Source organism: Felis catus, chromosome F1 (assembly GCF_018350175.1).
Source record: "Felis catus isolate Fca126 chromosome F1, F.catus_Fca126_mat1.0, whole genome shotgun sequence".
Classification (NCBI taxonomy): domain Eukaryota; kingdom Metazoa; phylum Chordata; class Mammalia; order Carnivora; family Felidae; genus Felis; species Felis catus.
The window spans coordinates 10,117,775-10,144,678 of NC_058384.1; the positions used below are offsets into that span (position 1 = coordinate 10,117,775).

Consider the following 26,904-nt stretch of genomic DNA (forward strand, 5'->3'; position numbering starts at 1 on the left):
AGAGGATGAGAAGTCCTAGGTGTTTACATACACTTGAAAAACAAATTTATTGGTTCTTCCTTGATGAATTATCATAAACTTGTTACTGATCAGATTTCTGCTTTTTTACTAAAAATGACCACATATGGTTTATATACACAATGGAATACTACTTGACAATGAGAAAGAATGAAATCCTGCCATTTTGCAGCAACGTGGATGGAACTGGAGGGTATTATCCTAAGTGAAAGAAGTCAGAGAAAGACAGATCCATCATATGTTTTCACTCATGTGGAACTTGAGAAACTTAACAGAAGACCATGGGGGAAGGGAAGGGGGAAAAAAAAATAGTCACACACAGAGAGGGAGGGAGGGAAACCATAAGAAACTCTTAAATACAGAGAACAAACTGAAGGTTGATGGGGGGTGGGGGGGGAGGGAGGAGAAAATGGGTGAGGGGCATTGAGTAGGGCACTTGTTGGGATGAACACTGGGTGTTGTATGTAAGCAATGAATCACGGGAATCTACGTCCCCAAACCAAGAGCACACTATACACACTGTATGTTAACCAATTTGACAATAAATTATATTTTTAAAAAAATACTTCCTACATAAAAAGCTGAGCTTTTAAAACTAGCTGAGCTAGTTTTAACTTGTTTTATACTGAGTTGCCTTACGGAAAATTTGGATTTTGAGTCACAGAATCAGAGACTCTGAGAGCTATAAGGAACCACAGAGATCTCCTAGGCTTTGGTTGTCATCGTAAATGTGAACAAAAGTCAGGTCGTTGGAAAAGACAGACCTGTAATTCCCACCCTTCAACAGTCTGATCCACGGCTGTGGGTGAGGCCTCAGCATCTGTAATCTTACTGAGTTCCACAGGTGAGAACCTTTCGTTTTTCATAGGGTGTAAAGAAACGCAGAGATGTCTGTGATGTGACCAGGGTCATCAAACTAGTAAATGACAGAACCTTGTCTAAACTTCAAAGAATTTAGAAAGATCTGTGGTAGTGAATGATGTTTTAATATGGGTTATGAAAACCCTTCTGTGCTGGCTTTTAGCTTAACATATTTTGGTCCCTTTTGTTGTTACTGTTAATATATGTATCATATGCATGAGTCATGCTCAGCTAACTTGATTTCTGTGTTTTCTTCTTTCTTACAGAGAACCTCTCATCTGATTCAGGTCTCTCCAGCCCAAGTGCCCTGAATTCTCCAGGGCTGGGAATGGAGGGCTTGAACCGTAGGAGGAAGAAACGCACCAGCATAGAGACCAACATCCGTGTGGCCTTAGAGAAGAGTTTCTTGGAAGTTAGTAAAGTTTTTACTTTTCATGTACATGTGATTGTCTGTATAATATTAATATTAGGTGCTGTAGATGATGTAAGATGGACTTGTCAGCCTCGGTCCTTACACATGCTTATAACGTAGCGGAAAACATAAGACAAAGGAAGTTACCGAACATTGGGAGCAGAACCAGAGGCCTCCAGGGCTCAGGAGAGTCCAGGCGCGTATCTGCGTGAGCACCCGTGTGACAGAAGAGACCACAGCTGCCATGGGATACGCAGGAGCTGCACAGGCAGGGAGAAGTGGGAGGAAAGCACTTTAAGCAGAGGAAGTGCACCAGCAAAGGCATCCAGGGAGGAAAAACCTCCCAGATTTGGCAAAGCACAAATAGTGCGATTTGACTAAATTCCATCGTCTGTGTGCCTAGAATAGTCGTTTGGGACTAGGCCACCAAAGGCCGTGGATGTCAGTGGTTAAATAAAGTTAGTTCTGGGCGCCTGGGTGGCTCAGTCCGTTAAGCGTCCAACTTGGGCTCAGGTCATGATTTCACGGTTCGTGGGTTCAAGCCCCACACTGGGCTCTGCGCTGACAGTGTGGAGCCTGCTTGCCATTCTCTCTCCCTCTCTCTCTGCCCCTCCGCGACTTGCGCTTTCTGTCTCTCTCAAAATAAATAAACTTTAAAAAAGGAAAATAAAGTTAGTTCTAACAGGTATTTAGCCTCTTTTGTCTTTGTTTGTTTGTTATTGTACCAGGCAATGTCACAATCAGAGCTTCCAAAAAATTGTAACTTTTCTAATTTAGAAAAGGCTTGAGCACAGTGGAAGGAACATTGAATCAGGAGTCTCTCCACTCTACCGCTTTTATTATCAATAAGCGTGACTTCACTGTGTCAAGTCACTTGATTTCTTGTGCTAAAGTCCCGGTCTCTGAAATACCTGCCTTTCCTGCCCCGCAGGCTTATTGCCTACCTTGTGTGGTCCTAGTGAAATCATGTGCATGGAGCACTGACAACCTCTTAAATTCCTACTAACGTATAAAGTTGTATGGATTATGAATTTTATTCAAGATTAATAACCCTTAAGATGAAAAAATAAACATTCAAGAATACAACTTATTCGGGGCGCCTGGGTGTCTCAGTCGGTTAAGCGTCTGACTTTGGCTTAGGTCATGATCTCACGGCTCGTGAGTTCAAGACCAACGTCAGGCTCTGTGCTGACAGCTCAGAGCCTGGAGCCTGCTTCGGATTCTGTGTCTCCCTCTCTCTCTGCCCCTCCCCTGTTCACTCTCTGTCTCTGTCTCTGTCTCAAAAATAAATAAACATTAAAAAAAGAATACAACTTATTCTTATTTAATACGATTAAGTTTAACAACTATATGTTGATAAGAATGTTTATCTATAAAAGTTCTTTGTTAAAAGTATGGCCGGGGGGGCGCCTGGGTGGCTCAGTCGGTTAAGCGTCCCACTTCAGCTCAGGTCACGATCTCGAGGTTCGTGAGTTCGAGCCCCGCGTCGGGCTCTGGGCTGATGGCTCAGAGCCTGGAGCCTGCTTCCGATTCTGTGTCTCCCTCTCTCTCTGCCCCTCCCCCATTCATGCTCTGTCTCTCTCTGTCTCAAAAATAAATAAACGTTAAAAAAAATTAAAAAAAAAAAAAAAAAGTATGGCCAGTATGGTTTTATATATATCCCAACTTCATCCTCTCATTTGTCCCTCTCCATTTGTTTATTTATGTCAGCAGTCTAAAAAAGTTATTCCAAAAGATGGGTTTTTTTCTCCTTTAGAATCAAAAGCCTACCTCGGAAGAGATCACCATGATTGCTGATCAGCTCAGTATGGAAAAAGAGGTGATTCGTGTTTGGTTTTGTAACCGCCGCCAGAAAGAAAAAAGAATCAACCCACCGAGCAGTGGTGGGACCAGCAGCTCACCTATCAAAGCAATTTTCCCCAGTCCAACCTCACTGGTAAGGATAAAAAATAGAGGACGCAAGCTCAGGGACCGATTTTCATAATTTTACAAATGATCTATGAAATCAGTTTATTTCATAATAGTAATTTATTGTGTATATGTATTCATGCTAAGTATGTATAAACTTGTATTTTAAATGTCGCCAAGGTAATTCAGTCTCGTGTCGTCGTTAAGCCAAGAACTTCCTGATCTTTCTTTCTTAAAGTGAACAATTTTAATTCTTTCCTATTTCATGGTGGCTCCATTATTCTCTTCTCTAGTGTGGTTTATAGGTTACTCTGCAACTGTGGGAGCAAATTTGCTACTGACTCCAGTTAGCTTAAAAAAAAAAAATCTTTAGTTGCTTCTTATTCACGTTGGGTTTTAAAGCCCGTGTTATTACATGACTTAGTGACAGCAAATTCCGAGATAATGATTAGCTCTGCACTTGTATTAAAACAACCGTCTCCTGTCTTCACCCTCAGACATGTAGGCCTTTCACTGATAAGCTCATTGAGTAACTTCCGCCGATTGCTCTAGAACAGTATTCTAGGCTGAGGGGCCGTTCCCTACTCCTGCAACTCCCTTGAGCTTAAGGACGACCGCAAATGTGAGTCCACACTTCCAACCAGAAATTCCAGAGCTGGAAAGATTGTGGAGTTTGCATTTCTGAGCTTTCCTTGTTAATGTGTCTTATTTCATTTGAATGTCATTCTATCCGGGGATGCTTTTTAAACTAACTTCACCATTAAGAGTGCCCACGGAGCTGTGAAGTGAAGGTTGTGATTGTTGATTAGCAGGGCTTTCGTCATGAAGTTCATAAGACCGCAGTTATGACAGCTTCTCAGGCACTAGATACAGTTCTGTTTTATGTAGGTGACGATTTTGTGTTTGGGGTTTATTTGTACTGAAAGGAAGACAGACAGTATTTCTTACAAAACTGTGGAAATACTTGGTTATTTCAAAAAGAAACTGTCAGTTTTTAAAATTTTTGCTTCGCCTTCTTTCCATGCTATCATTTCATTAAGAAACAAAAACAAGACAGTCTTGTCCCCACAGGGTCAGAAAAGGAAAATCTAAGAACCCCTGATTCCCTGATCCCGTTGAATAGTTTTCCTGTGTAGATTAAGTTGATAAATAGCATAGTATTCCTTCCTTGCCTGTAGTATATCTGACTCCACATTATTGGAATTAAGGAATTTTTTTGATTATGTCTTTTAAAACCCTGGGCAGAGCCATTTCTAGTATCAGTGAAAAACCATCTTCTAATAGCCACCTTCATACGTAGGTCTGTTTTCTCAATTCTAAGATCAAAAAATGATTATAAAATTATTTCCTCTTAGGCCTTTTTAATCATGTTGTATCTGGAATTTGAACATTTTTATAGGCAAAATACATCTTTGATGTGGATTTAAAGTTTTGATTTTTTTAACTGCTTTTGCATATTTTCACTTCTGGCCTCTAGGTGGCAACCACGCCAAGCCTTGTGACTAGCAGTGCGGCCACGACCCTCACTGTCAACCCGGTCCTCCCACTGAGCAGCGCTGCGGTCACGAGCCTGTCTGTCACAGGTAAGCAGCCGCCTGGCTGAGCAGCTGTTGGACACATGGTGGGCCCGTGACAGGTCTCTCTGAGAACTGTGAACTAAATTGTGAATTAGGGCTCTGACTGCAACTTTTTTTTGAAAGGCCCCGTATGAAAACCTGAACTCCAGAAAACAGGCATAATTAATTTCGTCAGAAAGAATTCTCTCACATACAGATTTTCTTGTCTGTTCTGTTCTTTCCCACATTACTCTTATCTTCGGCATTGCTCCCGGAGTTATCTTTCAAAACTCCCAACTTTTTTCCAAGTAACTCCTCTCCTTAACAACTTTCTTGCAGTGGCTACAGCTTTTTGTATTCAGGAAAGCATCCAGATTGATCATCAGTTCATCGAAGGTTATTTCCAGTCGGGATCTTATCTTCCACTGGTCTTTTGTCCCTTTCATCCTCAACACACGGGAAGGTTCCATCCACCCTTTGGTAAATATCCCCACAGCCGACAACGCTACCCCAGCCTGCACTTCTTTCTGAAAGCAGTGAAACTGCTCCAGCTTAGGTATCAGTTCTTTCTGGAAATACTCTTTAGCCTGCCCAGGAAACTCTTCATTCCCACCTGATTGTATTTTTTGTACTTCTGTCTTTCTCAATAGATTTTGCGCTTCCCAAAAGATCTGAATATTCTTTTTGCAATCTCAGTGCCTAGTTTGGTGCCTGATGCATTCGTCATAAAATGAATAAACTTTTTTCCTTTGGCCTCCTTTAAAAAACACATTTCCCAAGTACATTTAAAATAACTTAGGGGCGCCCGGGTGGCTCAGTGGGCTGGGCGTCCGACTTCGGCTCAGGTCATGATCTCACGGCTTGTGGGTTCGAGCCCCGCGTCGGGCTCTGCGCTGACGGCCCAGAGCCTGGAGCCTGCTTCAGGTTCTGTGTCTCCCTCTCTCTCTGCCCCTCCCCCGCTCATGCTCTCTCTCCTTCAAAAATAAACAAACATTAAAAAAAAACTTTAAAAAAAGTTTTATTTTAAATAAATAAAATAAAATAACTTAGTGTTGGTGCACCTGAGTAGCTTAGTTGGGTAAGTGTCTGGCTCTTGATTTCAGCTCAGGTCATGATCTCACAGTTTGTGAGGTCAAGCCCTGTGTTGGGCTCTGCACTGACAGCGTAGAGCCTGCTTGGGATTCTCTCTTTCCCTCTCTCTTCCCCTCCCCTGCCCTCACAGTCTCTGCCTCTCAAAATAAATAAGTAAAAACTTTAAAAAACAATAAAACAAAACTGCTTAGTGTTGTCATCAGAAGTTTTTTAGGGGCACCTGGGTGGCTCAGTCGGTTAAGTGTCCAACTTCGCTCGGGTCATGATTTCACAGTTTGTGGCTTCGAGCCCTGTGTCGGGCTGTGTGCTGACAGCTCAGAGCCTGGAGCCTGCTTCGGATTCTGTGTCTCCTCCTCTCTCTGCCCCTCCCCCACTTGCTCTCTGTCTCTGTCTCACTCGAAAAAATGAGTAAACACTAAAAAAATAATAAAATAAGTTTTTTAGTGATATATGATGCATAAGGCATCCTATAATTATTCACCAGGCTGACTCTGTGCTAGTAAATCATCGAATGGATTTGTGATATATCACAGTCAAGCTTGAATTTAACCTAGAGTTGGGGAATTTGATTTTCTTCACCCATGTTTTGAGTTTGTTATAACACTTCTTTGGCTCTATGATCTAACTGAATGGCTTTATATAGTTATTAAGTTTCTAAGTTACTAGGAAATCTCGTAACTTTATTTATTTAGAGTAGTACTTCTGAACCTCTTTTGGGTCTTAGAGCTCTTTGAAAGTTTGATGAAAGCTTTAAACTTTTCCCCTCACAAAAGAGACACACCCACAAGTTTTAGTAAAATACTAAGGATGTTCATAAATGACAACCCCCATCAGTCCCCACCTCACAAAAGCCATTTTTGGATGCCGTAGGAGTAGAGATTGCAAGCTAAGAACCCATGTTTGAGAGTACATAGTATTCAGCACTTGGGCTTAAGCCAACTGGTGGTGATTGATTGCTGTTGTGTTGGGCATCAGGAACACGAAATTCCTGCATCTGAGGAACCCACCATCCACCCTGACTGCCATCATCTGTTCACCTTCCCAACAAATTGTAAGTCCTGTTACTTTAGGTCTAAAGGTAACCATCTTTTGCAGAAAAATTCCTAATAGTTCCAGCATTAAGAACAAGTAGCTTTGCAGATTTCCTAAAAATGTCGCAAAAAATCTGAAACAGAAGGTAATTTTTAGGAGATACACAGACTCAATCTAGCTAAAACTTTTCTGTCAGTTTTTGATGATCCTAGCTGGCCAGTCATATTTTCCTAAACTCGGTTACTCAGCCCATTTATGTGGATTTAATTATAACTATTTTCTGAAATGTTGGTAACTTTTTTTGGAGTGAGTTTTTTTCTTCAGTTCTTTTTTTTTTTTTTTTTTTTTTATTTATTTTTGGGACAGAGAGAGACAGAGCATGAACGGGGGAGGGGCAGAGAGAGAGGGAGACACAGAATCGGAAACAGGCTCCAGGCTCTGAGCCATCAGCCCAGAGCCCGACGCGGGGCTCGAACTCACGGACCGCGAGATCGTGACCTGGCTGAAGTCGGACGCTTAACCAACTGCGCCACCCAGGCGCCCCTCTTCAGTTCTTAAAAAGTTGGAACGTTATAAGAAACTCAAATAGGCAAAACAGTCACAATGAACTATTTTTATCCTGCCTTTAAAACATTTTTTTATATATATGGGCAATTCTAATAGTGTTTAATGTGTCCTACTTTTTTTTTTTTACTTCTCATCTTACAGTAAGTGTCATCCCTGTTACAGTTTTTTACATTTCTACCTTTTTTTATAATCTTTTTTTCTTTTTTTTTCGATGTTTATTTATTTTGAGAGACAGAGACAGTGTAAGTGGGGAGGGGCAGAGAGAGAGAGAGGGTGAGAAAGAATCCCAAGCAGGCTCCAGTGCAGAGCGTGATGTGGGGCTCAAACCCACGAACCGTGGGATCATGACCTGAGCCGAAATCAAGAGTTGGATGCTTAACTGGCTGAGCCACCCAGGTGCCCCTACATTTCTACTTTTGATTTGCCCTTATTGTATTGAATGGTTGTACCAGAATTTCGTAAACATTTCCATGTAATGCTCTGATGGTTAAGTTCTGCCTACAATGACCAGCTTTTCCATTTGAGTCCACAAATATTGCATCCCAAGAAACCCCTCAGTCTCCCAGCCACAGAACTTATCTTTCTTGTTCAATATCGTATTCTTCCTTATCTAGCATACCATCTAGAATGTAAGCTACCCAGTAATTATTAAAGGAATGAAGTTTTCATTTACAAGTAATGCTATAATGAGGACCTTTGTACAAAACAGTTTTCTTAAGTTCTTTATTTTTAGGTAATTTCAGATGTACGGAAAAGTTGCAAGAATAGTTCAGACAAATATCAAATCTCTTCCCTTAGATTCTCCAAATGTGAAAATCTTACTGTATTTGCTTTTTCTTACCTTTTGCTGTTTCTCTTTCTGTGTATGTGTTTTTCTGAACTGCTTTAAGAGCAAGTTGTGGACATGCTGCTTTACCTGTAACTACTTCATTGTGTGTTATCTAAAAAAATAAATTACCATATGTAACCAGAATACAGTTACCAAAAATCAGGAAATTAACATTGAGTCAGCACTAATATCTAGTAAACAACTCACATTCATATTTTGCCAGTTGTGCCAGTAATGTCTCTTAAAACGCAAGAAGATCTTTGTTTTTTCAATGTTTGTTTATTTTTAATTTTTTTTTTCAACGTTTATTTATTTTTGGGACAGAGAGAGACAGAGCATGAACGGGGGAGGGCCAGAGAGAGAGGGAGACACAGAATCGGAAACAGGCTCCAGGCTCTGAGCCATCAGCCCAGAGCCCGAGCGGGGCTCAAACTCACAGACCGCGAGATCGTGACCTGGCTGAAGTCGGACGCTTAACCGACTGCGCCACCCAGGCGCCCCTCCCCAATGTTTATTTTTTGAGAGAGAGAGACAGAGTGTGAGTGGGGAGGGGCGGAGAGAGAAAGAGACACAGAATCTGGAGCAGGCTCCAGGCTCCGAGCTGTCAGCACAGAGCCTGACACAGGGCTCGAAGCCACAAACGGAGACATTATGACCTGAGATGAAATCAGACACTTAACTGACTGAGCCACCCAGGTGCCCCTAGCACGAGAAAATCTTAAATCATGCATTGCATTCAGTTACTGTGTTTCTTTTTTTTTTTTTTAATTTTTTTTTTTCAAAGTTTATTTATTTTTTGGGGGGGGACAGAGAGAGACAGAGCATGAACGGGGGAGGGGCAGAGAGAGAGGGAGACACAGAATCGGAAACAGGCTCCAGGCTCCGAGCCATCAGCCCAGAGCCTGACGCGGGGCTCGAACTCACGGACCGCGGGATCGTGACCTGGCTGAAGTCGGACGCTCAACCGACTGCACCACCCAGGCGCCCCTGTGTTTCTTTAGTCTTATTAAACTGGGGACAATGTGCGTCCTTCGTAGTACTTTAGTACATTGATTGTTTTGAAGAGCGTAGCCGTTTACTTTGTAGATGTTTTGTCTCACATTTCCTCCTGATTAGATTCAGATTACGCACTTTGGGCGAGAATACCACAGAAGTGATACTGAGTTCTCCTTTGTGCATGATATGAACACACATGTTGTTTATTGATCCTACTACTGCTGGTATTAACTTTGATAATTTTATTAAGGTGGTATAGGTCAGGATTCTCCATTGCATAGTTATTATTTTATTCCTCATAGTAAATGAGGGGTTTGAGACTGTACAGATACCCTGTTTTTTTCTCAAACCTTTGTCCACTAGTGTCCATTGATGATTTTTGCACGGATCTGTTAGGATTCTCAAATAACTGTGTGATTTCTTCTACCTTTATTAGTTGCCTTCCTTACCTTTTTCCATATGTCAACTCCCTTATCAGTGACCATGAGAAACCTGGCTCTTGTTATTTAACAAGATTGTTAACTGCTCAAACCTGTAGTGAAAACACAGTGGTTTCAAAATTGCTAGCCCACGTTTCTGGACAGAAAAGGCCTACTAATTGGAGTTCCATGTTTGTTTAGAGTTCTTGTCTCTAACCTGAAGGTATGTAGTCCGAATACTGTGCTCAGAAGTTATTTAGATTAGGTCTTTTTATATAGCCTCTTCACTGTAGTTACATTATTCATTTGAAATTCCGGGGGCGCCTGGGTGGCTCAGTTGGTTGGGTGCCCGACTTCGGCTCAGGTCACGATCTCGCGGTCAGCGAGTTCGGGCCCCACGTCGGGCTCTGGGCTGATGGCTCAGAGCCTGGAGCCTGTTTCCGATTCTGTGTCTCCCTCTCTCTCTGCCCCTCCCCCGTTCATGCTCTGTCTCTCTCTGTCCCAAAAATAAATAAATGTTGAAAAAATTAAAAAAAAAAAAAGTGAAATTCCGTTTGTTTCGCTTGTTTTCAACATCAGTGTTGTTCCTCTCATCCTTGTGGATTTTTTTTTTTTAAGTACATGAGATAATAGCATATCGTCAATCATTGATTTCAAAAGTCAGGACTATACAGTAATTTCTCTTCAGAATAATGTCATTCCCTTCTCTTGTGATTCCCTTTCTCTGACAAGTGAGCTTGGAATCTCAGGGCTCTGTTGAGGTGAATAACTCTCACCTCTGTCATAGTCTTCTACTGTGTCCTTCCGGACTCTAGTTGGTTTCCCTACCACCTAATCCCAACCTCTTTCTCATTTCTGCAAATCTCTCAAAATCTCAAGTTTTCTGATACCTGTCCCCAGAGTTCTTACTCCCTTTTCTTTAACCATCATCTAGGATAGGATTTTAGGAACGAAGCGAAAAAAACCATATCCTCACTCTTCCGTCTTCTAAGAGAAATCTTGTCTGATTGACACATTCTCATTTTCCGGTATTTAGCATAGTGCTTGGCACATTGAAGCTCCCTGGTAAACGTTTCTAGAATAGATCTAAGAATGATCATGACTGTGCTACTCCAGAAAGATTGTGTTCTGATGTGTATCAAAGCCTTGCAAAAATTCAACAGAACAGCCTTTAATAATCTCAACTAAACACGCTCTGCCCCCATTGTTTTTTTCCAAAACAGGATTTCATAATGAACCATATGCTGCCCCACACCCATTAGCAGTCCGTCCTCATTTACCCCTCACCCTCCTTCTGGTTGCTCTACTCTGTCTGTGGTTGTGCCTGTTTGGGGCGTTTCATACAAATAGAATCACATAATATGTGGCCTTCTGTGTCTGCCTTTTTCCATTTAATACAACATTCTTCAAGGTTCATCCATGTTGTAGATTGTATCGGGACTTCATTCCTTTCTATGGCCGTATGATATAGCATCATTTTGTTTATCATCTATGACTTGATGGACATTTGAGTTGCTTTCAGTTTGGGGCCATTTTGAATACCTGCTGCTGTGAGCATTTGTGTACAGGGTGTTATGTGGACTTGTTTCCAGTTCTCTTGTGTATGTGTTTAGGAATGGAATTGGTCTACTATGTGGCATACTAGAATATTATGAACAACCTTATGCCCCCAAAAAGTAAGGCAATTTAGATGAAATGGACAAATTCTGAGAAAGACACAAATTATCAAAACTGACTCAAAAAAAGGGAGAAAACTTAAATAGACTTAAGTCAGCAATGTAAATGAATCATTAATATAAAGATTTCCCCAGAAAAAAAAGACTAGGCCCAGATGGCTTTAGCAGCGAATTCTATCGGATACTTAAAGAAGTTAATCGTCAGCCATCTCTTCCAGAAGAGAGAGGAAACACAACTCACTGTAGAAAACCAGTATTACCTTGATACTAAAGCTGGGCAGAAAGACCACACAAAATTATAAACCTATATATTCCTTATGAAAATATACACAAAAACACTCAGCAAATTTTGGCAAATCAAATCCAGTAACATACAGAAAAGATCATACACCACCATCAAGGGGAATTTAGCCGGGAATGTAAGGTTGGTTTAATAATAAGTACACATTAAATAATATAATATACCATAGCAGCAGGAGAAAGGGCCAAATCCACACTGTCATCTCAGTGGATATGAAAAAAGCATTTGACCGAATCCAACAACCAGTTCATGATAAAAACCTGGAATAGAAAGGAACTTCCTCACCTGGTAAAGAACATTAAAATCCTACAGCTAACACCATACTTAATGGTGAAAGACTGAATGCTTTTCCCCCTAATATCAAGAACAAAGCAAGCTCTTGCCGACTTCCATTTAACATGATGCTAGACATCATAGCCAGCTTAACAAGGGGGAAAAATTAAAAACATTCAGTTGGAAAGGAGAGAAGTTAAACTGTCTTTATTTGCATTATTCTGTGTATGTAAAAATCCCAAGGGATTTTTATTTAGGACAAAGAAATGAATTGAATGTTGTTGCAGAATACAAGATCAATCTACAAGATTCAGTTGCATTTGTATATTCTATCAGTGAATGGACCAAAAATGATATTACAGAAATAATTTTATTCATAGTAGCTTCAAGAAGAATAAACTAGTTGGGAATAAATCTAACAAAAGAAGTGTAAGACTTATACAGTGAGAACTGCAATTTGCTGAGAGAAATTAAATAAAGTCTAAATAAACGGAGATGCTCCAGCTTCATGGTTTGGAAGATTGTTTTGTTTTTTGTTTTTCTGTGTGTGTGTGTGTGTGTGTGTGTGTGTGTGTGTGTGTGTGTGTGTGTGTTTGGTTTTGGTTTTTGGTTTAGTTGGCTTTTTGGGTTTTTTTTTTTTTTTTTGGAGAGAGAGAGATCATATGAGCTGGGAAGGAGCAGAGAGAGGGGGAGAGAGAATCCCAACATTGGGTTCGAGCTCATGAACTGTGAGGTCGTGACCTGAGCTGAAATCAAGAGAAATCAAGAAATCTATTGAGCCACCTAGGTGCACCAAGACTCAGTATTTTTAAAATGACAGTATTCTCTAGGGTCACCTGGGTGGCTCAGTCGATTAAGCATCTGACCCTTGGCTTCGGCTCAGGTCACGATCTCATGGTTTGTGAGTTCAAGCCCCAGATCGGGCTCTGTGCTGGCAGCGCTGAGCCTGCTTGGGATCATCTCTGTTCGTGTCTCTCTGCCCCTACCCCGCTCGCTCGTGCACGTGCTCGCTCACTCTCTCTAAATAAATAAAGAAAGAACTTTAAAAAATTGACAGTATTAAAAAAAAAGATGACAGTATTCTCTAAATTGATCTGTAGATCCAATATAATTGTAGTCAGAATTCTAGTAATTTTTTTTGCAGTAATTGATAAACTCATTGTCAAGTATATATGGAAGGGATCCAGAATAGTCCAAACAAATTTGAAAAAGAATGAAGTTAGAGGACTTAAATACCTGATTTCAGAGCTTACTGCAAAGCTGTGCAATAAAGCCTGGATGCTGCTAGCATAAGGGCAAACAGTAGATTAACGGAACAGAATTGAGGGGCCGGAAACAAACCTTTAAATTTATATTCTGTTGACTTTTGACAAAGGTACCAAAGCAGTTCAGTAGCGAAAAGATACTCTTCACCAAATGGTTCTGAGACAATTGGATATCCATATTCATGAAGATGAATTTAGATCCTTCCCAACACCATGCACAGAAATTAAGTAGAGGGGATCAAAGGCCTAAATGTAAGAAATAAAACTTCTAGAAAACAGGAGAAAATCTTTATGACTTTGGCGTAAGTTTGTAGATACAGGGCAAAGAGTTTGTAGATATAGCACCAAAAACACAATTCATAGAAGAAAAGCAAATGATAAATTGGAATTTATCAAAAGCAAAATCTTCTGTACTTTGAGAGATGTTTTCAGAAAATGAAAAGTCAAGCCACAGACTTGGAGAAAACATTTGCAAATCCTGTATCTGATAAAGAAGCATCTAGAGCATATGAATAACTCTTACAATTAAGTATTAAAAATATAAACAACCTCATTTTGTAAAAGGGCAAAAGATGTTAATGTATATTATGCCAAAGAACATATAGAAATGACTAACGAGCACATGAAAAGATGCTCAACATTTTTACTCATTAGAGAAATGCAAATTAAAACCATACTGTTTTGTACTCATTCAATGGCTATCATCAGAAAACCCAGAAATCACCAGTGCTCGCAAGGATGTGGAGAAACTGGAAACCTCATCCATTGCTGGTGGGAATGTACAATCATACAGCCACTTTGGAAAACAGGGCGGCAGTGTCTTTATGAAGATTTTTAGATTTTTTTTTTTAAGTTTATTTTTTTATTTTGTAAGAGAGAGCAAGCCGGGTGGGGCAGAGAGGGAAGAGAGAGAATCCCAAGCAGGCCCTGCACTGTCTGGAGTCATCTTGCAGCCCAGGTTAACTTTGCTGCTGACATTGACTGGGACTTTCCGTGTATAACATGGGATTTCAGGAGAGTGACACTGAATGACCTGCCTGAAAGTGGCAGTGGAGAGTGAGGAAAAGCCTGTTTTAAGCCTTTGACCTCGAGATAAAGGGTCTTCTGGAAACGGAGGGTTTCAGCTTCTGAACTTTGAAAGGGAGGTAGTGTCCATAGTTAAAATCAGGGTAGATAAGGTGAGACGTTGGGCAAGAAAAGATTGAAAGTACACTGAAATGTCTTAGTAGTAGAAGAGAAAGGAGCGAAGACATTTACCTTTCTAAATAGAATCTGTTACAGGTGTCAAAGTGTGACTCTGCCTGCAGTAGGACCCAGCACTGCATCAGAGGCTCAGTGATAGAGTGATCAGATAGACTTAGAACTGCGAAAATAACGGAACCATGATTATCCGCGTAGACGTAGTTGTGCTTAGGGACGGCAGCAATAAAGGAGGAATGGTATATATTTTTGAGAAAGGCAGAAAGAGGAGTAAATGCTCCCCTTTTGATTAGCAATGAGAAAGATATGTTTACCGGATTCACTGAGACCATGTAACACTTTTGTGCAGTAGTATAGGGGGTGGGAAGAGTAGAGTCAATACTGAAATAGAGAGGTCTAATTTCCTCCCGGTTCTGTGATGTGTGAAAGCAACATTTCCTTAGAGTTAAAATGAGAAAAGAGTTGAATTCTAGGTGTTCTTAGTATCAACCAGAAGAAGGCTTGAAAATAGTCTTTTAGAAGGGCCAAACTGAATTTTTTAAGAGTCTTCTTGATGTATTTTGTCACCAAAAAGTTACCTTTTACATTAAGATCTTTGTTCCAATGGTCTGAAATATTTGTTTTGATTGGTCTGGTTCTTCTATAATGTATCAAGTCTTTTATACCTCACAGAAGTATTATCCTGAAAATTTATAGATGCTTTTTGAGTCCTCTATCCTGAGAAAATACCACTTAGGTCCTGCTTTATACATATATATGGTTGGTTATCTACTAGAACATAGTAAGCTTCAGTAAATTAAGTTCCGGCTAGTGTAGGCAGCCTGTGTTTGTGATATGTGGCATTGCTGATAACTGAAATAAAAGGGCCTGTTCTCTCTTGCCTCTCTAAATAGCATCAGAATTACAGCTCACTGGGGACGGCTGGCATCTTCTACTTTGTGGAAGGTTTTCTATCCTGTGACTGCCTTATGAGTCATTTCTACTTTAGGCAAAGAGACTTAACATTCTTTTCATCACACTTGCCTTTGTGACTCAACAAGCCTGACTTCTAGATGTATTTCAGACTTGTGCTACCCAATACGGCAGGCCCTAGCCACCTGCGGCTTTTAAGCACATAAAGTGTAGCTAGTTCAAATTGAGATGTGTTATAAGTATAAAATACACACCATTTTCAAAGACTTGGTATGAAGAAACATCAGTACTTTTTTGATACTGGTTTCATGTTAAAATGATAATATTTGTGGATATATTGGGTTAAGTACAATATAATATTGAAAATAATTTAACCTATTTCTTCCTGATATTTTCAGTTGGACCCCTAGAAAGTTTTAAATTACATATTTACTGTGTTTCTGTTGGACAGCATTGATTAAGTAATTCCAGTGAGTGTGTTTCAGTGATGATATTTGTAACGTCAATCAGTCGTTTGTATACAAATGTTTGTTGTTCTCCTTATAACAAAAAGAAATTTGGCATCTTGATTTTTTTAAGGTCTCTCAACTAACAGTTTCCTAGAGCTTCATTTTTCATGCTTTTATGAGATTCATAATATATTTGTATGTTATTGTTTCGTGAATAAGAAAATATTTACCACAATAGGCTTTTGGAGAGCTTTTGGTTTTTGTTACAGAATAACTACTTCGATTTTTCGGTGCAAAGAAAGCATCTAGACATAGGCTCTTAGTTATTTTCATACTATTTTCACATGTTATTATTGACACTTAGAAGAATATGTACCTTTTAGTTCTTCTTGCCTTCATTGTGTTGTTTTGATTTTTCTTTTTTTCTTTTAATTGTTTAATGTTCATTTATTTTTGAGAGAGAGAGAGACAGAACACAAGTTGGGGAGGGGCAGAGAGAGGGGGACACAGAATCCGAAGCAAGCTCCGAGCTTTGAGCTGTCAGCGTAGAGCCCAATGCGGGGCTCGAACCCACGAACCACGAGATCATGACCTGAGCCGAAGTCGGTTGCTTAACCGACTGAGCTGCCCAGGTGCCACAGTTTGGAGTTTTCTATAGAGACAACTCTCTACAAGTAGCTTTTTTGCTCATATGTTTCTTCCCCAGACCAGTTGTATTCCATAGTCAGAGCTGCTGTGATTCTTTATGTTCTGAATAAGAAATTGGACATGGAAATCTGTGTTCTCTGTTTCTTTCAGGGCCGCTTTATTGCTCTTGCCTCTTAAACCGGGGTCCGTGGTTTTGGTTCTAAAGTGTTTGTTTTTGTGGTTAGTTTCCATAGAGACGCAAAACGAGGTTAATAAAGAAGGACACAGAGGTTCCTGGATGGGAGATTAGCTTGTTCGCAGTCGCGTCCAGAGCACCGTTCTTCCAGAAGCAGCCACCGAAGGGCACTTTCTCCTCTGGTTCTCTCTGCAGGCACCACGGACAGCACCTCCAACAACACTGCCACCGTGATCTCCACCGCGCCGCCAGCTTCCTCCGCAGTCACGTCCCCCTCGCTGAGCCCCTCCCCGTCCGCCTCGGCCTCCGCCTCCGAGGCATCCGGCGCCAGCGAGACCAGCACAACGCAGACCACCTCCACCCTGTCCTCTCCTCTCGGCACCAGCCAGGTGATGGTGACGGCGTCAGGGTTGCAAACGGCGGCGGCCGCTGCCCTCCAAGGGGCCGCGCAGCTGCCGGCCAACGCCAGTCTCGCCGCCATGGCCGCCGCCGCGGGACTGAGCCCAGGCCTGATGGCGCCCTCGCAGTTCGCAGCTGGGTAAGGAGCGTTCGCACCTCGCTCACCCCGAGAGACCGCTCGAAGTCCGTGCTCCCCGGAGTCGCTCGTAGGGGAGACCGTCTCCATCTGAAATGCATAAAGCAAGAGAAACCCTCTTTAGAGCCACCAGCTCTTTGGAGTGGGAGGCTCTGGGGGGGGACGGGGGGGGGGTGCAAGGGCCTTCCTGCGGCCGGACTCCGCTTCCTTAACGCTCGGGGAGGGCGGCCATCCTACCGTCATTTCCAGGTGAGGACGCGGAAACCAGGCCACTAGAGCTGATGTGCCCGAGCGGTGGGGCCCGGACGGAAGCCCACAATTCCTGGCTCACTCTTCTGCGTTCTCCACCTAAGCTCTCTCAACTGTCTGCTTTCTGATTTTCAAACACGGACAAGATGCAGAGTCATAAGATCCCCAGTTTTTTATATTATCGAACAGGAAGGATTCCTTTTTCAATATGTGCCTTTCTCTGGCATCTTTTTGTTTTGTTTTGGAGGGGGGAAAAGAATGAGGTAATTCATTTTTTGTTTTTAATTTTTTTTAATGTGTATTTATTTTTGAGAGAGAGAGACAGACAGGACGCGAGCAGGGGAGGGACAGAGAGAGAGGGAGACACAGAATCTGATCCAGGCTCCAGGCCCTGAGCTGTCAGCACAGAGCCGGACGTGGGGCTCAAACTCACAAACCATGAGATCATGACCTGAGCCGAAGTCGGGCACTTAACTTACTGAGCCACCCAGGCGCCCCAAGAATGAGGTAATTCGAAGAAAAGTCAGCATGACTCTGCAGGTTTTAGGTTTTGTGGGGATCATATCCTCGCTTCGCTTTGTACAAGTAAGCATCAAAGAAGGCAGTAACCAAAGCTTATTCTCAGAAGGAGAATAACAGATATTTCCATGTACTTCCCCAGCTGCATTTTCCTTTTTCTTATTCCTTTGGGTGTATTGTCAAAATGACAGATGTGCCTACATTGTAACAAAGTGACTGCTCTTTTGGACTTTCAGAGGTGCCTTACTCAGTCTCAATCCAGGGACCCTGGGTGGTGCTCTCAGCCCGGCTCTCATGAGCAACAGTACACTGGCAACTATTCAAGGTCAGTAGAATTTTTCCCCTTACTTAGACCTTTGGGTTTGTTTGTTTGTTTGTTTGTTTTTAATGAGGGACGTTTGCTTTGCTAGAGGTAAAGGTGATGGGGAAAGGTGGTTGAATTGATCATGCTAACTTGAGGACCAAGAAAATGTCCTTGTGAAAAAAAGGACTTCTACAAGTCCTTCTACTTTCTACAAGAAGTATAGGTGTTAATTTGTAAGAACAGGAAATATGCTTAGTTTGGAATATTACAAAAAAACAATCAAAATAACAGGAATTGTTATGCTGATATTTATCTTATGTGAATAGACTTCGAGGCAGAATTTCCCCCTGATAAATTTATCTAAGTAGTCATCCAAGACCCATCCCCAGGTAAACACCACCAAGATAAATTCCCCAGTCCCCAGCCCCACCCCCACATATGAGAGCTACATAGGAGAAGGTCCTATAAGGATTAACCTTGGAGCATATTATATAGACTTCAAGAGTACTTTTAATTGTTAGGTTCTGCCCTTTGTATATCCCCATCAGTTCAGAATGTATATTCTCTTGGATTGTCTCTTTTCCAAGCCCATTGGTTCTCTTTTGGCCTTCGCATGCTATCCAGTCTAAAATGGGTCTAAATCCATTCATTCCGTATGTGAAGGGTTTGCCTTATTTAGCTTCTGAGCTTTATATGCTAAGATGCTATGTTACGTGACTCAGGAAAACAATTTGAGACATCACTATATAAATCAGAGAGAGAGAGAGAGAGAGAGAGAGAGTGTGTGTGTGTGTGTGTGTGTCTTAAAATTTGAATGGTTCATACTTAAATGAGAGCTCTTGGGGCCAAAAATATGCTCTTAGCCAACCTCAGTTAAGATTAGTGTTTCATGGATGGTATCTCTGCAGTATACTATAGAGAATATGAGTTACAGACAAACCTAAGACATGACTTACATTAGATTATCCTTCTGGGTTTCCTGGACCCAGTTTCAACGTGCCCCGCAACACCAAGCAAGCCTTGCAGACCAGCAGGGTATCTGAGACTTTAACTTAACTCTAACACTGTCTACCTAGAGATAGCATCAGATTCCACAGGGTAAGGGTTCAGTCCAACAAAACCGTTCCTCCCTCCCCTTCAGACACCAGTGGTAAGCCCAGGCTATTATTACCTATGCTTCTGACCAGCTACAGATTGGCGGTTCCAACAACCTTTTCCTTAGATTGATCTGTTACTTGGCTAGAGCGGCTCACAGAAAGAACTCAGGGAAACACATTTACCAGTTTGTTAAAGGATATGATAAAGTATGCAAATCAACAGCCAGATAAAGAGATACATGGGATGAGGTCCCAAACAGGAGTTTCTGTCCGCAGTGGAGTTTGAGGTCTGGCTCAGTGGCACATAGAAGTATTCTGGTTCTCCAAGAGTGGAGGCTCTCCAGACAAGACCCAAAAGCTGTCCCCCTGGGTTTTTACGGAAGCTTCATGACACAGTCATGATTGACTAAGAAGTCATTGGCCGTTGGCTGAATCAAACTCCATGTTCCCCTCCCATCATATGAGGTTGGGGGTGGGACTAAAAGTTCCAACCCTCAGATCACATGGTTGGTCCTAGGGGCAACCCGTCCCCGCCCTTGGGTGGCATCCAAAAGTCCCCTTCACTGATATCAAGACCCGTTTCATGGTTTTGGCTCTGAAGTGTTTTCAGGAACTGTGGATGTAGACCAGATATATCTGAGAAATACCAATTTGGTCATTCAGATGACTGAATACATATTTCTTCTAACTATATATTTCTAAATACTCTTTCTATATATATTAGAATGATTTCTTCTAATATATCATTAGAATGATTACCTTACGTTATATTGACTTTCTCCTTGATGAAATCATATGTAAATTGATGGTTAGAGCTGTAAACCTTTTGGTATACCAGGATTTCTTTTTGGCATGAGATTTGTGATAAATCACTTTTGCTCTTACATGAGGAAACCTCTGGGCTTTAGTGATGCTACAAAGGCAAATGCCTTCCCCGGGGCACAGCTGAGTATAGAACAAGTACTGTCTGGGAATATCTAGAACTCTTCTATGCCCCTGAACCGAGAATCTCAGAAAACTTAAAGCTGCACCAAATCTCACCGATCTGTGCTCTTTGTATGATCATGTCCAGGTCAGTCCCTCTAGCTTTCGTTATGTATGAAATCAGCCAAAAGCTTTTAATCTAGATTTATTGGAATTTTACTTTTTCTTATTTTTTTTTTATTTTAGAGAGAGTGTGAGCAGGGGAGAGGGACAGAGAGAGACAGAGAGAGAGAATCTTAAGCAGGCTCTGTGCCCAGCTCGGAGCCCGACGTTGGGGCTCTATCACATGACCCTGGGATCATGACCTGAGCTGAAATCAAGAGTTGGGTGCTTAACCCACTGAGCCACTCAGGTGCCCCCCCCCCCCGCCACAACTTAAAAAATATTTATTAAGTAATGTCTACACCCAAAGTGGGGCTCTAACTCACAACCCAAGATCAAAAGTCATATGCTCTTCCGACTATGCCATCTGGGTGCCCCAGATATCAACCAAATAATGCCATTAGAAACCCCCTCAAACCTACATGTGAAAATGTAGTTATATGGGTGGGAGGATATTGGAAGGGTTGCCAGATAACAGAAAAAGATACTAAATGAGAGTGCCAGTTATTTAAAAGTAAAGTTCATTAATGCCTTGTGTGGAAGAGTAATCCGGGTGCTATAATGGAACAGCATTAAAAGAGCAATTCTCATGCGTGAAAGCAAGTCCCAACCTTAGATAACCCCCTGAGGCCACCGCGTCCATACATCTCTACTGCCCTCCTCATTCTCCTTTGTAGAAGTCCTAGGAATCAAATGTGATGCCTCAGCAAGTGAAAAATTAACTTCACCTTACACCGTATTTGGTAATATGTAATTATTTTAGAACTAAGGTCCTTTTAGAAAGGTGGTTTTTATCTTGTCCATCGTCCCCAAATGCTCAAATTTATCAATAATGCCAGTTAGTTTGATAAAAGCTAATTCTATTTTAATGCCCCCATCACCGTAGCTAGTTGTCTTTTGAATGGAAGAGGGTTACAATCGGCAATCTTCATTAAAAACAAAACGACCAGATTTAAAAATACTTGTAGGAAGATGGAACAGAGTGGAGGTTCTGAGATGGCAGCGGAGCTCTGATTCACGAGACAGTTCTTAACTCTCCCCTCTCACCTATCCTGCTTGTGCTCGTTAAAGTAGTTAGAATTTCAGCCTATTTAGGTGCTTTCCAAATCATAAGGAAACTTCGTTTGGTGACAGGATGGCTGTATGTGAAGAACACAAGTCAATTAAGGGCTGCACCGTTCCCACCTGGGCTGTAGGAAGCCTCAGCACCCTTGATGTGTTACTTGGCTTCTCTAGAATGGTTTTAACATTCTCTTTTCTGCCCGTTTGGGGGGGGTTTTGTCTGTAGCTCTCGCTTCTGGTGGCTCTCTTCCAATAACGTCACTGGATGCGACTGGGAACCTGGTATTTGCCAATGCGGGAGGAGCCCCCAACATCGTGACTGCCCCCCTGTTCCTGAACCCTCAGAACCTCTCTCTGCTCACCAGCAACCCAGTGAGCTTGGTCTCCGCCGCCGCAGCCTCCGCAGGGAACTCTGGGCCTGTAGCCAGCCTCCACGCCACCTCTGCGTCCGCCGAGTCCATCCAGAACTCTCTCTTCACGGTGGCCTCTGCCAGCGGGGCCGCCTCCACCACCACCACCGCCTCCAAGGCACAGTGAGCGGGGCCGCGCGGGGCCTGCCACCAGCCTTTGCCACCTGCCGCGCGAGTGGCCCGCCAGCCAGGCTGAGACTGAACGATGTGATTGGCTTCCTCTTGCCATGTTTCAACAGCAAGCAAGGGAGAGAAGGGAGAAAGGGAGAAAAACGCCTACCAGAGGAAAAAAAAAAAAAAAAAGGATGGAGACAGGACAACATTTGCCTAATTTTGTAATAAAACACTGTCTTTTCAGGATTGCTTCATGGATTGGAGAACTTTCTAACCAAAAATTTAAAAAAAAAAAAAAAGCAGAAACAAAAAATCAAAAACAAAAACATAAGTGAAAGGACTACTTATCATTTCCAGCAGTCATGATGACAAGTTAAGGTGGGTTACCAATTCCGATATAGGAAGGGGATTTCTTGTTTGTCTAAATTTCTTTTTTTCTTAAAAAAAAAAATCATTTTTATGGGTCTGTTGTACAGGCCAGTAAGTCATAACAAGGTGTTTATAATCGTATCAATTGTGTTGGGGGTTCCTTTCTTAACTGGTACAATTTAGGCAGGCCTGTATTACTGTATCTCTATTATTGTTGTTGTTGTTATTGTTTTTTATATATATATATAGTTTGGACATGTTTATCTCTTGCTCCTGGATCCTACTTCAGTGAGCTCCCACACTGTGGGGAGGGAGGGTTTGGGGGTAAGGGGAGACTTACGTTCTTAACTGCGGGGAATGTTCTTGCTGGTTTCCTTATCCTTGATGACTCTTACAGAGGTGCTAGAAAATTATTTTCTTTTGCCACTTATGCAAGAGGCTTGGTGCAGAAGCTGATGGCAGTGTGTGCAAACACTCCCGCTCCACACACGCCCCCTCCCCCATCAGGTGGTGCCTTCGGAGCACTTTTGTGTAGGAAGCAATTCCTGCTGAACTGTAGCTCTCACTCACCCCGGATCATTGAATGACCCTGAGGCCCAGATCCTGCGGTGCACCGGGGCGGCGTCTGCTGTCCGTGGAGACGGCCGCGTGTGTCGCAGGGCAGGATCTGGTTCCGAAGAGCAAAGACTACTGCAGACACCTGACTTGGTGGTTCTCCTGATTCCCTGTCTCCTGAGAAATGCTCCTACTGTTGGTGTGTTTGTTTGTTTGTTTCCATTTTGTGAAAGTTTTTCATTCAGACTTCCTTTCGTTTACTTGGCGAAGAGCGAATGGACTTCTTGAAATCGGGAAGCTCCTCCCTTCTGTTGTGTTCTGAAGGAACTCCCCTAGACTGTTGCCATCGAGTCTGTATCCCCCAAAGAGGTGTGATGGGAAGAGTCTGAGGCTCCCACCTTTTCCGGTGGCCGCAGACTTCCTTTTCACTGGACGACGTGTAAATTCCTCTAACCTTAAGACTCTCCTTGCTTCCCTGACTGGAGAATGCACTTACTAGCTGGGCACGGGGTCTTAGAACCTTTGAAGGACTTTGAGCAGGAACTTTGCACACACCTCAAGTGTCTCCTTGGTTTATTAGTGATGCTCCAGCTCGGTGGGTCAGAACGGCAATACACGTCTCGCTATACGCTGTAGAAAGTGATTAGCTTCCGCAATTGTTTTCAGGGTGTTTCTAGACGATGTAAATGAGCCCGTCGAAAGGAAGAGTTTATGGAAGTAGATGAAGAGGAATGAGGGTAACTTGGAAATTCAGTTCCCCTTTGTGTCAGCGTACTTATTATGATGTTTTGTCTGTACCAAAACATTTCCCGGACGACTGGATCACTGCGATGCGGCTCGTCTGAGCCCCCCCTCTTATTGGAGATCAGGTTCCCGTTTGGTCTCTGTGGCTGCCTGCTTTTGTCTCCAGTGGCCCAAGACTGCACTTTCCCCCCTTTCGAGCTAGGGTCTGAGAGAGAGTGGACAGGTCGTTTTCGTTCTGACTGCTCTGCTTATGTCCCCAAGAGAGCTTGGAGTCTGTGTGTTTGTCTCTCCACAGTGTTGGGAAAGGCAGTGATACAGATACAGCGTGTATTTTTGTGTGCGATCGTCCAAGTGGGAGACAGGCACCTTAATATTAAATGGCCAGAAACAGATTTAGTCCCTTTGTTAATTTTTCTTTTGTTGCTTCTGTCTTCCCGTTTTATTTCACGGAGTATTTAATTATCAACCGAAATTTCCTCTTCTCACCGTTCACCTTCCCTAAAATCCCTCCAAAATCAGTGAACTGCAAGCAGGGAAACTAACAAATAATGTCCATCCACCTTTTTTTATGTGTGGTGTGTTTTTTTTATGTTGTCGTTTTTTTGTTTGTTTGTTTTCTTTTTTTAACTAAGCTTGAACCAAAGTCAATTTTTAGCAAGCTGCTGTACTAATGGACTAGTTTATAACGTGCATTTCAGACACATTGAGGAGATAGATGCTACTGACAATTTCTTTTTTCATTTGTCTTTATTTTATATAAAAGTTGCTGCTTGTTTTAATCTTTTATGTTGGTTAATTGTAATATCCTCTGGGCAGACATTAACTTGATTTTAACTAGTGTATTTAGTTCGGTGTGTAAATAGAATGGCAGTGTCGGTTACTAATTTTTCTCCTCTCCATCTTCTCTGATGTTGTTCAGTTTCATCTTGTATCCCAACTTGACATCTCTAACTTTAGTCTGTGCAAATGGTTTTAGGGCTATCACTAATAGTAGCTGCCCATTATAATGAGTCCCTCCCCTGGGAGTGGTAAGTTAGGAGGAAGGATTCAGGGAGGGAAATGCTGATACCCACCGTCCCAGATTAGAGGTTATAGCATTAATTTCCCAAAACTGCTGCCAAAGGAAGTGTGGAGTCCTAAGAGACTCAAACCCAGTGGATTAAAAGGAAGGGCAAAGAAAGGCTGTGCTTGTGTGTGTGTTTTCCTGTGTGGTTCAAAAGATGCTCCCGCTCCTAAACAAGGTTCACCAATGGACTTTAATGTTTTAAAGATACTAAGCTTTAAATGTCAGGACGATGGGCTTCTATTCTCTGCCCTGTCTGTGTTCTCTAGTCAGCCTGGGATAAGGGGATTCTGCCTTTTCGCGTGTGTGTGGATCACTTCATGAGGATAAACCTTAAACCAGCATAAAAATCCGTGCTTAAAAGAAAGAAATCCTTAGACAAAGGTAACATTTAAAAATTTTCTCGTTCTTTTCTTATTTAAAGACAAGTTGTAAAACGAAAGGTACATTTGTACATGTACACAGGAAACACTAAAACAGTTCGTTGATAGGTATTTAGCTTAAAATCACTCCCCACCACCATCCCTAGACATTTTGCTGATCACATGGCTTCATGACTCAACCTTGAGTCCTTTTTGACTTTATATTATAGTTATCATCTCAAGAAATGCTTTTTGAATTGAGTGAATCTCCTAAGCTAAGGTACTCAGACTTGACTTTGAACCACCTTATATGGGAAAGTCTGGAAATTAAGGGGGCCATTTGACCAAAAAGAGGTGTTTGGTAGTTTCTGCATTTCTAAGCGGTTGGGCCAGATCGGTCATCAGAACTCATTGTACATTCTTCTTCTTCTCCCCCACCCCCCCCCCGCCCCCCACCTCCATGTTTATGCAGATTTTATTTCCTCCCTGAATTTGGTGAATACACACTAAACCAAAGACTAATTCTGAATGCATTTATAGTGATACTATATTTCTGTATTTGCCCATGGTAATGGGCCCTCCCCAGGGAGTGGTGAATGTAATTGAATCCTGCTTATCACAAGCAGTGCAATTTGGTCATGAACTTTATTTATACCCTGTGTGAATCTGAAGGACAGAGCAGAAAGACCTAGAAAAGGGCTTCTTACTGGAACAATATTATTGTTCCTGATTTAAGAAATAAGTTGAGTGCTATATATTAGTTTAAATGTTTCTGAATTATATAAGCAGCTTTTTAGAATTAAAAAAATATTCACCTCTATTACCTGACACAATACACGCTTCCTTTTATTTATCTGATAAGAAAGACCAATACCATCCCAATTCACTCAACTTATTACTCAAGCAACGGAACCAAAGGAATCCAACTTTCATTTTGTGTAGGACCATACCTATTTGTACTTCATGCTAGCATTATTAGAAGTTAACGATCCTCTTTTTTTTTTTTTTTAAGGGAAAATAAGGTTAATTAAAAGACTTTTTGTGAGATGATCATGCTGTTTTGTTCTACATAATTCATTCATTGTTGGGGGAAAAAAAAAGCACAATTATACCTCTTTTTTATGTTATTTTGCCCTGTTATCCCTCATGTATTTGGGAAGATGGGGGAACCTTGTCTGTATTATCCAGAAGCACAGATATTTTCTTGACACAAGATTTAAGGTCAGCCCAATCTTTAACATTAAATTTTCTCTTTAAATTGCTGGGAAGGCTGGATACATTTGCATATATAGGAAATCATATTTGTAGATATTTGAAGCTCCAAACCCTGATAGTAAACATTGCAGTCAGTGTATATAATAAACGTACAGAAGAAACTCTTTGTAGTTCATAGTCTACAGTTGTTCCCAACCCATGTCATCCTCCCCAAACTTTCTTCACCGAGAAAAAAGTAAACCCGTTGAGATAGGAAGAAAAGGGAGAAGTGCCAGCCGGGAGACGTCCGCGTGCACCGAGCCCCAGGGCTGGTGGGTAGCGCTGATGGGGAGCTGGTGGGGAGCTGGTGGGGAGTGGCGCCTGCCCAGACCTCCTGCTGGCAGTATCCGCCGGGTCAGACCCCCTAGGGGCACCCCAGAGGTCAGTCTACGGTTTGATAACCTTCAGTCGAAGAAGAGCCTCAACAATTCATGATGAGATGTTGGCCAAATTCTTTTCCATGGATTCAGCATCCAAAATTGATGAATTTAAAGTTTATTCTCCAAACCATGTGTATTGCAGCTGAAAATATTAAAAGACCATCCATGCTACCAAGAAAATGGCTCTCAAGACCTGAAATTTAAAGTTATTC

The 26,904-nt window shown here is 41.9% G+C and overlaps 1 protein-coding gene across 4 annotated transcripts in view; it reads left to right on the plus strand.

Moving 5' to 3' along the window:
* POU2F1 (POU class 2 homeobox 1) overlaps positions 1 to 26,904 on the plus strand; it is a 195,692-nt gene that overhangs the window by 155,532 nt on the left and 13,256 nt on the right. For 3 of the 4 annotated variants that reach the window (XM_045048960.1, XM_023247739.2, XM_019821549.3), the window contains 6 exons: positions 1,146 to 1,291; positions 3,048 to 3,227; positions 4,677 to 4,782; positions 16,785 to 17,127; positions 18,129 to 18,217; positions 21,668 to 22,248. In XM_045048960.1, coding sequence (XP_044904895.1) covers positions 1,146 to 1,291; positions 3,048 to 3,227; positions 4,677 to 4,782; positions 16,785 to 17,127; positions 18,129 to 18,217; positions 21,668 to 21,978 — 1,175 coding nt within the window. In that variant the 3' untranslated portion in view covers positions 21,979 to 22,248. Of the gene's footprint in view, positions 1 to 1,145; positions 1,292 to 3,047; positions 3,228 to 4,676; positions 4,783 to 16,784; positions 17,128 to 18,128; positions 18,218 to 21,667; positions 22,249 to 26,904 lie in introns of those variants that run through there. The other variant, XM_023247740.2, reaches the window with a different exon arrangement.